The sequence below is a fragment of the Leucopleurus acutus genome, assembly GCF_964270905.1.
Source record: "Leucopleurus acutus genome assembly, chromosome: 2".
NCBI classification, from domain to species: domain Eukaryota; kingdom Metazoa; phylum Chordata; class Mammalia; order Artiodactyla; family Delphinidae; genus Leucopleurus; species Leucopleurus acutus.
The window spans coordinates 173,953,438-173,969,149 of NC_139143.1; the positions used below are offsets into that span (position 1 = coordinate 173,953,438).

The 15,712-nt window shown below is 42.7% G+C and overlaps 1 protein-coding gene across 1 annotated transcript; it reads left to right on the forward strand.

The window, feature by feature from the left end:
- The first annotated feature begins 5,974 nt into the window (after positions 1-5,974).
- LOC309979079 (pre-mRNA-splicing factor SYF2) lies at positions 5,975-11,926 on the forward strand. The gene is made up of 7 exons (XM_082865684.1): positions 5,975-6,039; positions 6,265-6,375; positions 8,371-8,496; positions 8,913-9,030; positions 9,378-9,468; positions 10,622-10,720; positions 11,501-11,926. The coding sequence occupies exons 1-7, from the start codon at positions 6,013-6,015 to the stop codon at positions 11,664-11,666; spliced, it is 738 nt and encodes a 245-aa protein (XP_082721810.1). The 5' UTR covers positions 5,975-6,012; the 3' UTR covers positions 11,667-11,926.
- Positions 11,927-15,712: the final 3,786 nt, after the last annotated feature.

Sequence of the window (15,712 nt, forward strand, 5' to 3'; positions counted from 1 at the left end):
TTTTTTGACCCCTGTATTTCCTGTAAATTGGTCAATAGATCTAGTGGCTTCATCCAATTCAGGTTAGATTTATTTTTTTTTTAAGATTTATTTATATTTATTTATTTAATTTTATTTTTGGCTGTGTCGGGTCTTAGTTGCGGCACGCGGGATCTTCGTTGAGGCATGCAGGATCTTTCGTTGTGGTGCGCGGGCTTCTCTCTAGTTGTGGCGTGCGGGTTTTCTCTTCTCTAGTTGTGGCGTGTGGGTTTTCTCTTCTCTAGTGGCATGTGGGTTCCAGAGCGCGTGGGCTCTGTAGTTTGCGGCACACGGGCTCTAGTTGAGGTGTGCGAGTTCAGTAGTTGTGGCGTGTGGGCTTAGTTGCCCTGTGGCATGTGGGATCTTAGTTCCTCGACCAGGGATTGAACCCGCGTCTCCTGCATTTTAAGGCAGATTCTTTACCACTGGACCACCAGGGAAGTCCCCAATTCAGGTTAGATTTATTTTTAGCAAGTCTACTTATATGAAACTGGTGCTACATACTTCTATCAGGAGACACATAATCTCTGATTGTATCCTTTTTGTGATGTTCACAGCCACTGACTGTGATCCAGTGACTCATTAAAAACTGCAAAATGGGGATGTTTGAATTATATCATTGCTTCTTCACACATCATCCGGCCTCCTATTTTTTTTTTTTTTTACAGTATTTCAAGTGAATTAAGTATGTCCCACTAGTTTTTAGATTGCGTTTTTCTGCGCAAATAGGGATAACTACCATCCTCACACATACCTCTTGTCTCCAGCTGCCTGCTGACCTCCTATCCTAATGAGGACTTTTCCTTTGCTCTGTTCCTACTGCTCTATACCACTTCCCCCAACTCCTTTACTTGTCTAATAATATCCTACCCATTTTTCAAGCAGCGTAGTTGTCACCTTAGTCTCTAGTTGTCAGTCTTCTCTGCACTTCTGAGGCACTTTGTTCCTCCCTCTAACATACCATTTACCAAGTCGTGAAGTAATTATTTGTTACGGATCTGCCTCCATAACTGGGCAGAAGCCTTACCATATTTACCGCTGTATCCACACCATCTGTTGATAGTTGGCTATAGCACACTAGAGGCCATTAGGCGAGGGGCTGTTTTTGGATGAATGACGCCAACTTGCTGCGTGACAACAGACAAGTTACTTTCCATTTCTGGTCCACGGTATCCCCCTCCATGAAAAGAAAGGTTTGACAGAATCACTTGAGCTGAGAGGAGGGTGCAGGGAGAGGATGCTTAAAAAAATACCAATGTCTGTGTTTAGAAACTGATCAAATCAGACACTCTGGAAGTGAGGCCTAAGCATGTCTAGCTTTTAAAAGGTCTCAAAGTGACTAAAGTGTGATTCCAGGTTGAGAACCACCGGGACCGAACTTTCATCTAGCTCTGCAGGTCTGTCACACGGGCTGGTGCGGCTTCCTCGTCGCTCCACAAACGCGCACGGGCCTGGCCACGTGACAGGTCTCAGCTGGCCTCTGGGGCGACTCACCCGCTTCAGGTGCAGCTCCCGGAATTTGCGCAGTCTCTGTTCGCGCTTCTGGGCGGCCAGCTCCTCGGCCGCCGCAGGGGGCTGCTGCTCCTCTGCGCCGTCCACCGGCACCTGCGGCGGAGGACAGGCTGGAGGCGGGGCCGGTTCGGCTTCTTCCCGGACGGCCCAGCTGATTCCCCGCGGTTCCCGACAGGCCGGGCGCCTTCACCGCCGACTCCGACCCCACAGTGTCTGCGCCCCCGTCTCTGCCTCCCTGGCACTACCTCTTCGTCTAGCCGCCGTCGTCTAGCCTACACTCCCAACCGTTGGGCAAGACCAGCCCCACCTCCTCTGCCTTAGCCTTTGCCGCCATCACCCGGTAGCGCTTTTTTTTTTTTTTTTTTGCGGTACGCGGGCCTCTCACTGTTGTGGCCTCTCCCGTTATGGAGCACAGGCTCCGGAGACTCAGGCTCAGTGGCCATGGCTCACAAGCCCAGCTGCTCCACAGCATGTGGGATCTTCCCAAACCGGGGCACGAACCCGCGTCCGCTGCATTGGCAGGCGGACTCTCAACCACTGCGCCACAAGGGAAGGCTCCCGGTAGCGCTTTTTCCCCAGACTTCCTGCGACAACTTTTCCGAGTCTCCAGCTCACTTCCGTCAGCCAGCAGCCATAGGTTTCGGGACAAAGCCCCGCCCCTTTCTGCTTCCCCAGCTGAGGAACCAATCCCTTGGGCTGTATCCGATTGGGCCAGGCTTGGGCCCAGGCGCATTGAGTGGAGACACGAGGGCAGCGCGGCGGAATCGTCTGAGGAAGAGGGGTAAAAGGAAGAAAACGCCACCGAAAGTGTGAGAAAGCAACCCAGAGCACAGATTGTGTCCATCAAGTGACCAAAGTAGGCCTACAGTCACCATCACAGCATCCTATCTTAATCTTTGCGTGGCGGTACAACGCCCGGTACAACGGAAGCTCCAAGAGAACAGGATATATTTCTGTCTTGTTCACAGCGGATTCCCTGTGCCCCGAACTGTTTGAATGAAGAAAGGAAGGAACAAATTGACTGAGGGTACTCGGGATCTCTTCCTCAAGCATCTCCGAGATGCAGAAAGATTTCTTGGATTAATGTGAGATTTTGACTTTCTTCTCAGAATTCTGCATAGGACACCATTCTTCGTATATCTGTCCATTCATTCAGTAATGAACTGTATAACCATTCTCTATTTAACTCGTCTATTCTTTGGTTCATCATCTATGAAAAATAAATAATAATACAATACCCATGTTACAGAGTAGTTTGAGGACAAATTCGACAATATTTGTGAAATATTTGTGACTTGTGCCTGGCCCATGGCAAATGACCAATATACCAGTTGGGATTAGGTGTGTCCTCCTCCTAAGATGTCTTTAAATGTTTTTCTTCAGGGGGCCCTAACCTTCACCACCTTAAGGGTCAGTTTCCCCTGTTACAGCTTTTCATACTTTCTTCTTTGTGGCGCCTACATAAATAATTAAATAAGCATGGAACTGACTGTTTAGTGCAGTTAATTTAAATGAGACAAGTTTCTTAACAACTATGAAAGCAGCAAATCTAGCAGTCATAAGCTTATATTTTTTCTACATTATGATTTGACAGAGCAGTCGTAACACGTATTTTTATTCTTTAGGAATACAGAAATGTCAGTTATTTTCAGTATGATCACTTAACCAGAATTACACGATTTGTAAAAATATTTTATCCGTCAAAGCCCTACATACTCAAACCAGGTAATTAAGGAGAGTTTAATAAAGGGACTGTTTACAGAATTGTAGACTGGGTTAAGAGAAACCAACAAAAGAGTGAAGCATTCCAGGGCTAGCAACAAGAGGGAGCCATTGCTACCCCTAATCCTAATAAGAAGGAAGGATAGGATAGGATAGGAGAAAGTCTTCAGACAGAAGATGTGACTAAAGAAATGCAGCCAACCCATAATCCAGTCAGGGAATAGATATCCTGACCATTTATTCTCTTCTATTCTAGAAAGCATCACTTTCCCACTAAATCCACTTGTGAACTTTCTATTCTGTTCCTTTTTTTTTGGTGGCCCACATGGGGACTGAACTCATGACCTTATTCTGTTCCGATTATGTGTCATTTTCTGTGCCAATGTTTTTACTGAAGTCTCTTTTTAAGTTTTAATTCCTAGTAAGATAAGTTCCTTCTCAGTTTTTTTTTTTTTCCAAAACTACTCTTGGCTGTTTCTGTAAAAAATTTTTTTTCTTTTTTTTTTTTTGTGGTACGCGGGCCTCTCACTGTTGGGGCCTCTCCCGCTGCGGAGCACAGGCTCTGGACGTGCAGGCTCAGCGGCCATGGCCCACGGGCCCAGCCGCTCCGCGGCATGTGGGATCTTCCTGGACCGGGGCACGAACCCGTGTCCCCTGCATCGGCAGGCGGACTCTCAACCACTGCGCCACCAGGGAAGCCCTGTAAAAAAATTTTAATTTTGGAATTGGAAATATATTAATATGATTCGACGTATATATGTATATATATAGTAAATCCCCCAGATTGTCACTTATATTAGCTTCTTGCAAAGCAAAAATATGTTCTTAGTAACCCTAACCCTGCCCATTGCCTCTTAAATATAGCATACTATAACCATATACAGTTCTGTACCTTGCATTTTTCATTTAGTATACTTTGGAGAACTTTCCAAATTAGTATACAGAGAGCTGCCCCATTCCTTATTTATTTATTTATTTGGGCTGTGCCACGTGGCTTGTGGGATCTTAGAACCCCGACCAGGGATTGAACCCATGCCCCCTGCATTGGAAGCACAGTGTCCTAACCACTAGACCGCCAGAGAATTCCCTGCCCCATTCCTTTTTACAGCTTCCCCCGAATGTACCATAATGTATTTAACCAGTCTTCTATTGACAGACGTTTGCGTTGTTTCCAATTTTTTGCTTTTACAAAAAACTGAAATGAACAACCTTGTACATAAGTCAGTTTATGCCTGTGCAATTGTACCTGTAGGATAAATTCCCAGATAGCTGGGTCAAAGATTAGATGCCTTTGTAATTTTTATAGATATTGCCAAATTGCTCTCCCTAAGGGTTGTACCAATTTTCAGTCCTACTGAGACAGGCTGGGACCTGGGACCACAAGGAAACAATAAGGGACTAAAAATAACTGGGTACATGAGCAGCTGGGGCAAATTACGAACCACACAATACAAAAAGGCCCAAAACCCAACTGCCACTTCTGAGATGTCAGGAACAAAAGCAGTCTACTGCAGCATGATCCCTGAACACAGCACCACCAAACAGGTGGGCAGACCACCTAAGCCAACCCTCTGGCCCAACCTATGGATCCGCCCGTACCATTTAAAAGGACCAGCTAGCGTGCCCCTTCTCCACCACTCCTTCAGGGAGCTAACAAGGGCACCTGTTACTTGTTTTCACTCCCTCCTGCTGCAGCAAGAGTCCCAATTCAAACCTTGCTTGAATTCCTCATCTGGCCTCATCAATTTCTATTGATTAAAGAGTCCAAGAACCCTGGCTGGTAACACTTCACAGGCTCACCGATAGTGTTTCACTGAACTTTTAGATTTTTGTCACAATATTTTACAGTTCCAAAAAAACAAGAACAACCCACTGAGATTGATGGACTAATATTACATTTATACTCATTCGAGATACTCATTTGTGATATTACATTTTTCTATTGTCTTCCAACCAGAAAATCATCACTTACTGAAATTTAATTTCTTTGTACTTTATTTCGTATTTTTCTTCACATTACCGTTTAAATCTTATACCCAGGTATCTTTTCATTTGGGGGATTACTTTTTCATTTCCACATCTAATTAATGGTTTTAGTGAAGAAAAAAATTATTTTCATGTATTTCTCTTGTATCCAGCACCTTAACTGAATTATATTAATAACTTTAGCACTATTATTAATTCTGGCGCAGTTTCACCGCTGAGCACGGAAGAACGAACAGGATGGGACGGGTCCTGCTCTCCTGCAGTTTACAACGTCGTTGGGGAAAAAGAAAACGAACAACGAGAAAAACATCTTACATATATTAAAGAGAAAGAAAATGGTAACATATGACAGTACTAAGGGCCTACGCGATACAACGTAGTCAGGGGAGACCTGCCTCGGAGGAGGTGACACAGGTTAAGCGGTGAATGGAAAGCACTTTTCGCTCAAGGGTGCAGCACACAGTTGACGTGACTTTCCACGAGGCTCCCAGCTCCACCGTTCCTACCTAGCCACCCTCTACCGAAACCCCCAGTGCTTCTCTCTCAGCCTCCACCCTTCCGGCCCCCGCCTCTGCGGCCTTTTGCGGCTGCGCAAGGCCCTGCCCAATTGGAAACGTCTCACTGCCAAAAGGGGCAGGGATTGGCCCTAAATTCCTGAGGCTGACAGGAAGGGGCGGGGCTTATATTAGGCTATTAATCTGTATTGACGCTGCAGTCCGAAGGCCGGCGGAAGTGCTCTGGGTTGTTGCCGGAAGTGGGCGAGGAAAGGTTGTGATGGCGGCTGCGACTGCAGCAGAGAAGGTGCGTGCTGCCGGCTCTTTCCAGGGGTTTTAGTTGGGGAGGGCTCTGAGGGACGGCAAAGGCGAGAGGTGGAGGAGGTGCTTGTGTGCCAGGCCAGGAAGGCGCAGATACTTTGGGGCCTGGGTCGGCGGTGAGGGCCCGGCCTGGGCTGTCGGGACCCGCGGGTAATCCGCCTGGGCTCTCCGGGGAGAACCGGCCCCAACTCCAGCCTGTCCTCCGCCACAGGTGCCGGTAGGCGGCGCGGAGGAACAGCAGCCCTCTGCGGCGGCCGAGGAGCTGGCCGCCCAGAAGCGCGAACAGAGACTGCGCAAATTCCGGGAGCTGCACCTGAAGCGGGTGAGTCGCCCCAGAGGCCAGCTGAGACCTGTCACGTGGCCAGGCCCGTGCGCGTTTGTGGAGCGACGAGGAAGCCGCACCAGCGCGTGTGACAGACTCGCAGAGCTTGATGAAAGTTTAGTCCCGATGCTTCTCAACCTGGCAAGGCACTGTAGTCACTTTTGGAAAGGGACATGCTTTCACCAAGCTTTCTTTCACCCCCATCTGTTTTAACTTAGTTGGGCTAGTTTGGGGGTCTCTGTTACTAACCGCCTGCGTCCTGTATGATTCTAGTAAACTCTTCATTTTACCTAGGGAAATGTGTGGAGCTAGAGACTGGAAGAAACTTGTCCAGTAAGAAAGCTGGTTGCCTCTTCATTCAAAAATAATCAGCAAATCTCGGGAAGTCTATAGGGTCAGTGGTTCAGCTAGTAGGTGGGGAACTAGATGAGTAAGATAAGCCCTCTGCTCTTAAGTAGAGGAGACGTTCTAGATAGAAATAAGATAAGCCCTCTGCTCTTAAGTAGAGGAGACGTTCTAGATAGAAATTATATTGTGATAAATGCCATGCTTGAGTGAGGAACAAAGTGCCTTGGGAGTGCAGTGAAGGAGAGATTGGTATAGTTTAGGGGCCCCCAGGGAGTGCCTCGTATACGAGGTGACACCTAAAGTACTGCTATAAAGATGAGTAAGATGTTAGCAGAAAAATAAAGAAGTTTGAGGAAGAAATATCTAAGCAGAGGGAACAAATGCAGAGGAAGAGAATTCATGTCAAGGATAAGAGTCCAGCAAACAACTGGCTGCAGTTGGAGCTGAGAAACAAAAAAGCAGCTCTTGACTGTTTCACCTCAAAGGGGCCTGACTGGTAGCTTGGCCATGGTTTCACAAAACTCCAACATCACTCTGACTGTCACAGTGTGACGAAAACAAAACTGTTGAAACCACAGAAATGACCACACAGCACCCACTTCTGCTAACACCAGTGACAAATACAGCACTAGCCTCACTCCATTAGTTCTGCTTCCTGTATAAAAACTGAAGATACCCAGTCATAGAATGCCCTGGCTTTCTGACAGTGCCTAATCCAGGGCACACCATGCTTCCTTGAACCTTTCCCTCCAGTCACCTGATACAAACTCAAATCCTGTAAGTGGCTCCTCCTAACACCCTCTCACTGAAATGCCTTCAGTTCCCCATGGTTTGCTGTTTCCTTCAATGCAATACACACAACTTTGTTTGACTACACATGTGTTCTTGGTGTCTTCAACTGGAGGGCATTGTCAGAGCCAAGAGTATGTGAGGGATGGTTGTTGAGACGAATGTTCTGGGTTTTTCTCTTTACCCAGAAAAATTTAATAAAGAATTCAGCACACTTACATATTTACTTGGAGGGACTGTGTAAAGAACATGGGGTTGGATTAAGAGACATGTCTTCCTGGACTAACGGCCACCAGCCTGTAACCCAAGAAACATCTAACTTAAGTTGTCCCTAAGATGGTATACTCATTTTGTTTTATGCAGTTATTTTGTTTTATGCAGTTATTTTGTTTTATGCAGTATATAAAACAGACTCTACATACAGTAATTTAAATGGAAAATGCCTTTCATTTGACATGATGTAAAGTGCTAAAATATCTAAAGAGGAGGGGGCACTTGGGAAAGGTTAGAGATATTATGATAGGTATTAAAGCCCCCAGCCCCAAATTGAGGCTTCTTCTTTGCATCAGTCAGGATTAAAAGAGAATTGAAAGTAGAATATCTTTCTCATAATGTGAAACATTAACGCCCAGGCCTTTGGCACAGCAAACTAGTGCAGCTCAACACATTTCTTGACTGTATACAAATGAGCCCTAATTAGGCCGTTTCCTTGCTTAAAATCCTCTGATGGTTCTCTTGCTTTTAGGGTAAAATGGAGTCCCCTTGTTAACGTGTCTTGACCTTCCTCAAAGAGGGAAATATTTGTTTGGATTTATTTTCATGTTTCAGCCGATAGCCTTTTTGCGTTTATGGTTTTAGAATGAAGCTCGTAAATTAAATCACCAGGAAGTTGTTGAAGAAGATAAAAGACTTAAGTTACCTGCAAATTGGGAAGCCAAAAAAGCTCGTTTGGAATGGGAACTACAAGAAGAAGAAAAGAAAAAGGTTAGGAACTACTCCGCTATTTTCATAAGTGGTTTATTCAATCTTTCTAGAGTATTAAGGCAGTAAAAAATGCTTTTTACCAGCTACCAAGCTTTGGGTAAGTAATTTAACCTCTCTGTGCCTATGTTTTCTCATCTGTAAAATGGAACCTGTAATAATTATTTGAGTTAATTATGAATTAAATGAGTCAATGCATGTAAAACATTTAAAAAAGGGTCTGACACTTGATAAATGTTGAATAAGTATTATTTTTTAGATTGATGTACTCACTTCTTATATACCATAGTAGATTATCAAATTTCCTTCAAATATTAACCATTATTTTTAATGTATTGCTGGATATCTTTATTTAAAATAGGTCAAATAATTGCTTGAATCATTTGGGCAGGCATTAGCTTTTTTCCTTTCTTTTTCAGGAATGTGCAGCAAGAGGGGAAGACTACGAGAAAGTGAAGTTGCTAGAGATCAGTGCAGAAGATGCAGAAAGATGGGAGAGGAAAAAGAGGAGGAAAAATCCCGACCTGGGATTTTCAGGTAAAACTCACCTTTACTTTATTGAATGAGCCTGTGAGGTAAGCGTTGCCTTCAGTGTTTCTGGTTTTAAGAAAGGATATACCCCTTCATGGAATATTCTCCAAGAGGCTTACTCCCAAGAAAAATACAGACATATCTCATAGGGTAGAAGTAAAAAAGGCTGTGCTCGAGGCAGCTGGATCCCTTTACTCATTGTGCTAAAATTAAAGCCTGTATTATCAGCATCTTCAGGATAGAGGCTCTGCTTAGATTAGTGCGTATATTGCTAATAATAATTTTGATTTTTCTCTGAATAGTAATGACCAAACAAGGAAATATATAATTTCCGATTCTCATTTTATTTTTAGATTATGCTGCTGCCCAGCTTCGCCAGTACCATCGGCTGACCAAACAGATAAAACCGGACATGGAAACATATGAGAGACTGAGAGAAAAGCAGTAAGTTGACAGGACTAATGCCAGTCCTTTTTCATCCTGAAGTGATTTTTTTTTTAAACATTACACTTTATTTATTTATTTATAAATTTATTTATTTTATTATTTTTGGCTGCGTTGGGTCTTTGTTGCTGTGCGCAGGCTTTCTCTAGTTGCGGCAAGCGGGGGCTACACTTCGTTGTGGTGCACAGGCTTCTCATTGCGGTGGCTTCTCTTGTTGCGGAGCATGGGCTCTAGGCGCGCAGGCTTCAGTAGTTGCAGCCGGGCTTAGTAGTTGTGGCTTGTGGGCTCTAGAGCACAGGCTCAGTAGTTATGGCGCACAGGCTTAGTTGCTCCACGGCATGTGCGATCTTCCCGGACCAGGGCTCAAACCCATGTCCCCTGCCTTGGCAGGTGGATTCTTAACCACTGCGCCACCAGGGAAGCCCTTCTGAAGTGATATTGATGTACTTGTGCATGTATATAAACGTACATACATAAATACAAACAGACTGCAGTGCTTGGGTATGGGTTATCCACAGCTGTTTAAGAATAGTTTCTGGTCGTGATGACACTATTGCTCATCCACAGCAGTTAAGCTAACCACCTGGTTATCTTTCTAGTTGGGCATACTATGACTGGGTGTTGAGAGTTTAATACCCAGATTATCATAGTTATTCAGATATTTTGGGACGCAGAATGCTTTAGTGCCAGGATGGGTGAACTTCTGCTGTAAAGGACCAGATAGTAAATATTTTAGGCTTTGTGGGCTATGTGTTCTCTGTCATAGCTACTCCACTCTGTCCTTGTGATGTGAAAGCAGCAGCAGCCTGTAGAGGAGATATAAACAAATGGACTGTGTCCCAGTAAAACTGTTTATAGAAACATGCTGCAGCTTGTTGGCCTTCTGTAGTGGAAAGAGAAATACCCTGAGCCTAGAAGCAAGTCCTTTAACCTCTGGCCCTGGGCTCTTTCATCTGTAGAATGAAGGTGTTGGCATAAGTGATTTCTTACTTCTGTCCCTTCTAATTCTGTGTTGTTTTTTTTTAAAAGGTAAGGTAGGATCCCATAGTATAAAGATATGTATGTATTTTATCTCTCATCATGAATGGTAGTTTAGTTTGAAAATGTGGAGCACTTGCAGTGTTAATTCAAGTCCCTGTTGCCATCTTTCCAGTGAGGAAGAGTTTTACCCAACATCCAACAGTCTTCTTCATGGGACACATGTGCCTTCCACAGAGGAAATTGATAGGATGGTCGTAGACCTGGAAAAACAGTGAGTACTCCGTGTAGCAGCCTGAAATTTTAAACGTTTAATGACAAAATGGACATAATATGCTTAGAATGAATTGAGAAGACAGATATTATACTTCCTAATTTCTGACCTAGCATCTCTAGTGGTTTTGGGGACAGACAGTAAGGATGGGTTGAGTCCCTATGATTTGGAATGAAGAAACAAAATATTGATGGAATTGTTATAATTGAAAATTATAAAGAAAATTATTCTTTAAGAAATTATTCTTGTTTTTACTTTAACAACCATTCCACTCTTTGATTTGAAGAAGTACAAATGTTCTAGTAAATCTATCTTTGTATATTTGTGTTTCTTAATACTGATAGGAATGTGTTTCCTGATGCTGATCAGGCAGAGCAAAATGAATTTATGTTATAGGAGCTAATACACTTAAGTATTAAGAATAGTGTCTAGTATATACTGTGTACTCTGTTCATATTAGCTGTGGTTATTATTAATATAATTACTGTTGTAATTATTTTCTGTTAAGTGATACTTCATGTGTCCAGTTCCTAGCAGTGTAGCATTGCTCTTCTAGAAACATTCTAAAGATGAGTTTGTATTTACTAAATTTCATGGTTCATACCCAGGGTTGTGCTGTTAATTGGCAGTTTCAACTTCATCTTGATGAAACTGGCCTTCTTCCCGCCCCTTCCCAAAGTGCTAGTCTTAAGTGTACTGATTCTATTCTATTTGGCCATGTTTTATTAAGATCAATAAAGAAGGCAGTTTTGAATTTTATAAATTATTTTCTTCTCCCAGAATTGAAAAACGAGACAAATATAGTCGGAGACGTCCCTATAATGATGATGCAGATATTGACTACATTAATGAAAGGAATGCCAAATTCAACAAGAAGGCAGAAAGATTCTATGGGAAATATACAGCTGAAATTAAACAGAATTTGGAAAGAGGAACAGCTGTCTAATCCCTTCAGGAACTGTTTAGAAGCTTGAGAATGGAGTGAAAATTTCTACTAGCAAATTGAAGTTCTCTTCAGAGTTACACCAGTAAACCAGAACTCAGTCTATGCCTTTCCACTCAGCATTTAAAAATAAATGTTTTTTCTTAAACTTCTACTTCCATGTATATTTCCACATTTTTGTGCTTGGATATAAAATGTATTTCTTGTAATGTACTTGTTTTGTAAAAATCTACTTTGTATAAATTCTATTATTTTTCTATGTATTTTAAATGTGTATGACTGTTGAATCTTTGAAGCATTTTGGCTTTAAGAATGCTGGCAGCATACGTAAATGCAGTCATTGTTACTTTGAATGTTTTTATGAATTTGACAAAATCTAGAGCTGGACTCAGGAACTATTTGGGGTTGTAGACTCCGAAGCTAAGGACGGTGATGAGGAAGGGAGCAGTGGCTGCTGGAGGGTGGGTATAGGCTCTACCCGGGCTGCTTAGGACCAAGTTCAGGAAGTAGCAGAACTGTCTTCCCATGAATACTGACTATGCACAGTTCCCTTTTAAAAAAGGAAAAGTCTTGTGGAATAGAATCCCTACTAAACAATTTATCATTTAAAATAAATATTTGTATTTGTACATTTATATATACACAAATATACACATACATGCTTCCATTCCACAAACATTAAAAATTTTTCTATTATAGGAAATTCCAAACATATTCAAAAGAAGACAGAATAGTACAATGAGTCCCATATACCCGATGCCCATCTTCAATAATTATTAACTTAATGCCAATCTTTGTTCTGTCTTTGTTTCTATCCACTTTTCCCTGTATAACTCCTGTGTTATTTCGAAGCAAATACTAAATATATAATTTCGTCTATAAATATTTCAGTATGTATCTGAAAGATAAAAACTTAAAAAAGGCCACAGTACTATTATCGCAATAATAGTTTAATAAAAGTCAGGAGTGAGAGATTGGTATAATTTTTTTCTATGTGATGGTAACAAGTACCTAATTAGGACATTCCAAATTAAGAAAAATCTGAAATTCAGAGAAAATTTCACAAATATTTCAGCTTTTGTGTTTAATGAACATTTAATGACACTGGTAATTGTTCCCTTTTAAAATTCATGTAGTACTTTCTATTTCTGCTCTTATTTTGTTTCTTCTAGCATTTAATCTGTGTGCAGTTAATCAGGTCTGATCATAGGGCTTTGATGCTGCCTCTGAAAATAGATATGTTTCTTTTCCCATTTCCACAACTTTAGTTCAGGTCTTTAGTCCTGAGTATTGCAATAGCCTTAAACAAAATCACGTCAAGAAACATTGTCAAATAGAATCTGGCAAGGTATTTAAAAGAATAATTCACTATGAGACAGCAGGGTTTATTCTAACAATGCAAGAGTGGCTTGTAGATGTGTTAGTTACCTGTCCAATATCAATTCTCTTTTCTTCATAACCATCCAAACCCTGATTTTTTTGGTGAATTTGTGGTAGAATTTCCAGCTAAACATTTGTTTCCCCAGACCAACTTGCTGTTACAGGTGGTCAAATGTTATAGTTCTGGCTAATAAGACACAATCTAATTATTCTGAGAAATCTTTTGCTTTCCTGGTGAGGGAGTTGCCACTCCCTCCCCCTTCCTTCCAGCTTGGATCACATATGTGAGGCCTGGAGTTTTAGCAGCCGTCTGTGCCATGAAGTAACAAGCATGAGGGTAAAGTCAGTGTGCTGAGGAGAGTGGAGAAGAGCTTGCATTCCTTTTGGCATTGCTGAGCAGCTGCACCGGCACTGGATGCCTGCCTCTCATCTTCCTGTTCCTTGCTGCTGAATAAACTTACGACCAATGCATATTTCAATTTCAGAACACATGTTACATATACAAAAATCAATAGTTTTTTCTCCACTGTAGAAATAAATACATAGAAATGGAGATGGGAGGAAATAGTTACAATAGCAATAAAAATAAGAATCTACTGAGACACAAATTTAATGAGAAGTCATAGGAGAGTCTACTGAGACTAATGAGAAGTCATAGGACCTACGTGAAGAAAATTATAAAATCTAATGAAAGAATTAACAGGAGTATAACTGAGTCACTTTGCTGTACAGCAGAGACTGGCACAACATTGTAAATCAACTATACTTCAGAAAAAAAAAAAGAGTTAAGACTTACTTCCAGCCAAGATGGAGTGACGGGATGGATTTACCTTGCCACTTGAAATGGTATAAAACAGCAGTTTTCAAGGTAATGGAAATCAAGGAAGGCCAGTGGTTCCTAAGAGAGGAAACAAACAGCTGTAGCCCTATGATCACCTCAGCTTACTGTCTTTAGCGAACTTCCAGCCTGTGGCGCATGGCGGAAGAACCCAGGCAGAGCCCAGGGGCGCCCTTCGTTGAGGAGATAGAGCTGAAAGTCTGGGGACACCACAGTGGCAAGATCTTACAGTACAGAGTGTTGGAGAGGTGGGAGCTGCACACAGAACTCTGAAAGTCCGCAGAGGTCTCTTCAAGTATCAGGCAGAATATGTGTGTGAGGAAACGACTCGAGGCCGAGGGGAGAATAGCACCTGGCCCTCACGTGTGGCCAGGAATAGTGTTTTCCACCAGCTGAACTGGAAAACCTCGTAATTCATGGAGTAGTATAGTGAGGATTTGCCTCAGTAGTGGAGAATAATTAGTCCTAGACTAAACACTGCTTGGGTCTTGCCTAAAAATCTTAAAAGTTAAGACCTGAAAGAAACTGTTTCTGAATAATTTAACTACAGCCTAAAACAAAGAGTAAGAATCATTGTAAAAAAAGACAGAAATATCCAGTACCCAAAAACATCAAGTTCACAATGTCCAGCATCTAACAGAGAAACGGGAAAGTAGGACTCATAATGAGAAGAAAAATCAATCGAAACTTACCGAGAACTGACATAGACGTTTGAATTAAGAGAAAAATCAGGGAATTCCCTGGCAGTCAAGCGGTTAGGACTCTGCACTCTCAGTGCCGAGGGCCTGTGTTAAATCCCTGGTTGGGGAACTAAGATCCCACAAGCTGCGCAGTATGGCCACCAAAAAAAAAAAAAAAAAAAAAAGGACAAGTCAAACAGTTACTATAGCTGTACTCCACATGTTCAAGAAGTTAAGAAGAGACAGGAAGATATAAAAAAAGACCTACATCGAACTTCTCAACATGAAAAGTACATGTCTGAGATGAAAAGTATACTGTATGGGCTTAATCGCAGATTAGACATCATGAAAGAAAGTAGTAAACTTGGAGACACAGCAACAGAAACCTTCCAAAAGGCAACATAGAAAGTAAAAGAATTAAAAAGTGAACAGGGCAACAGTAAGATGTGGGACCCTGTATGTGTAATTTGGATTTACCAAGCAGACACTGCTGCCCATGGAAGGCTCTGGGTCTGAAGTCCGGTCTCTCTTTGTTCAAGTATGAGCAAATATGAGAGGCATTATGAAAGGCATATTAGCACCAAGCCTTTTCCTTGACATAGCCACAAGGTTGAGAAAGATTTGAAAAGGGTCTACCTGTCTCAGGGGTGCCCACCTGCGAGACACATCTTGCCCTTTGGAAAATGCTGTGCCAGCAGAATGGAGATGATTTATGTCAGTCCTTCCTAACCCATCCATGGGACTGATGAAATTGAGTGCCTAAAAAAGGAAGCGAGGCCTATTTGGGGGGATGTAGAGGTTGTGGCTGGAGACAGAGGCAATGTGAGCAACCCCTCTTTGACCCCAACCTGACTGCTGCTGAGTCCCCATTAGCCATTGCTTATTCAAAGAGAGAAGGAGCAAACAGTGGTCCTGTGGCCCTGCTGCAGCAGTCCTGGATGGGTATGCCCCTCTGACAGTGCTCCTTCCTACCCTCTCCTGCCCATCAGGGCAGAGCTGCCTCTCCACTGGCCCTTTGTCTTCAACACTGTGCTATCTCAGTGGGCACACCTTCCTCACTGGCTCATAATTCTCACTTGGCTCAACTGTGTTCTCATATTTGGGAAACCCAGTTGAATAGTTTTTGGCCAGGTGGTGAAGCTGACCATAAC

Excerpts from the sequence above, each read along its gene's own strand:
- LOC309979079 (XM_082865684.1), top strand. The coding sequence starts at position 6,013 with ATGGCGGCTGCGACTGCAGCAGAGAAG. Across the intron at positions 9,031-9,377 it reads TCCCGACCTGGGATTTTCAG|ATTATGCTGCTGCCCAGCTT; the intron begins GTAAAACTCACC and ends TTTTATTTTTAG. Across the intron at positions 10,721-11,500 it reads GTCGTAGACCTGGAAAAACA|AATTGAAAAACGAGACAAAT; the intron begins GTGAGTACTCCG and ends TTCTTCTCCCAG.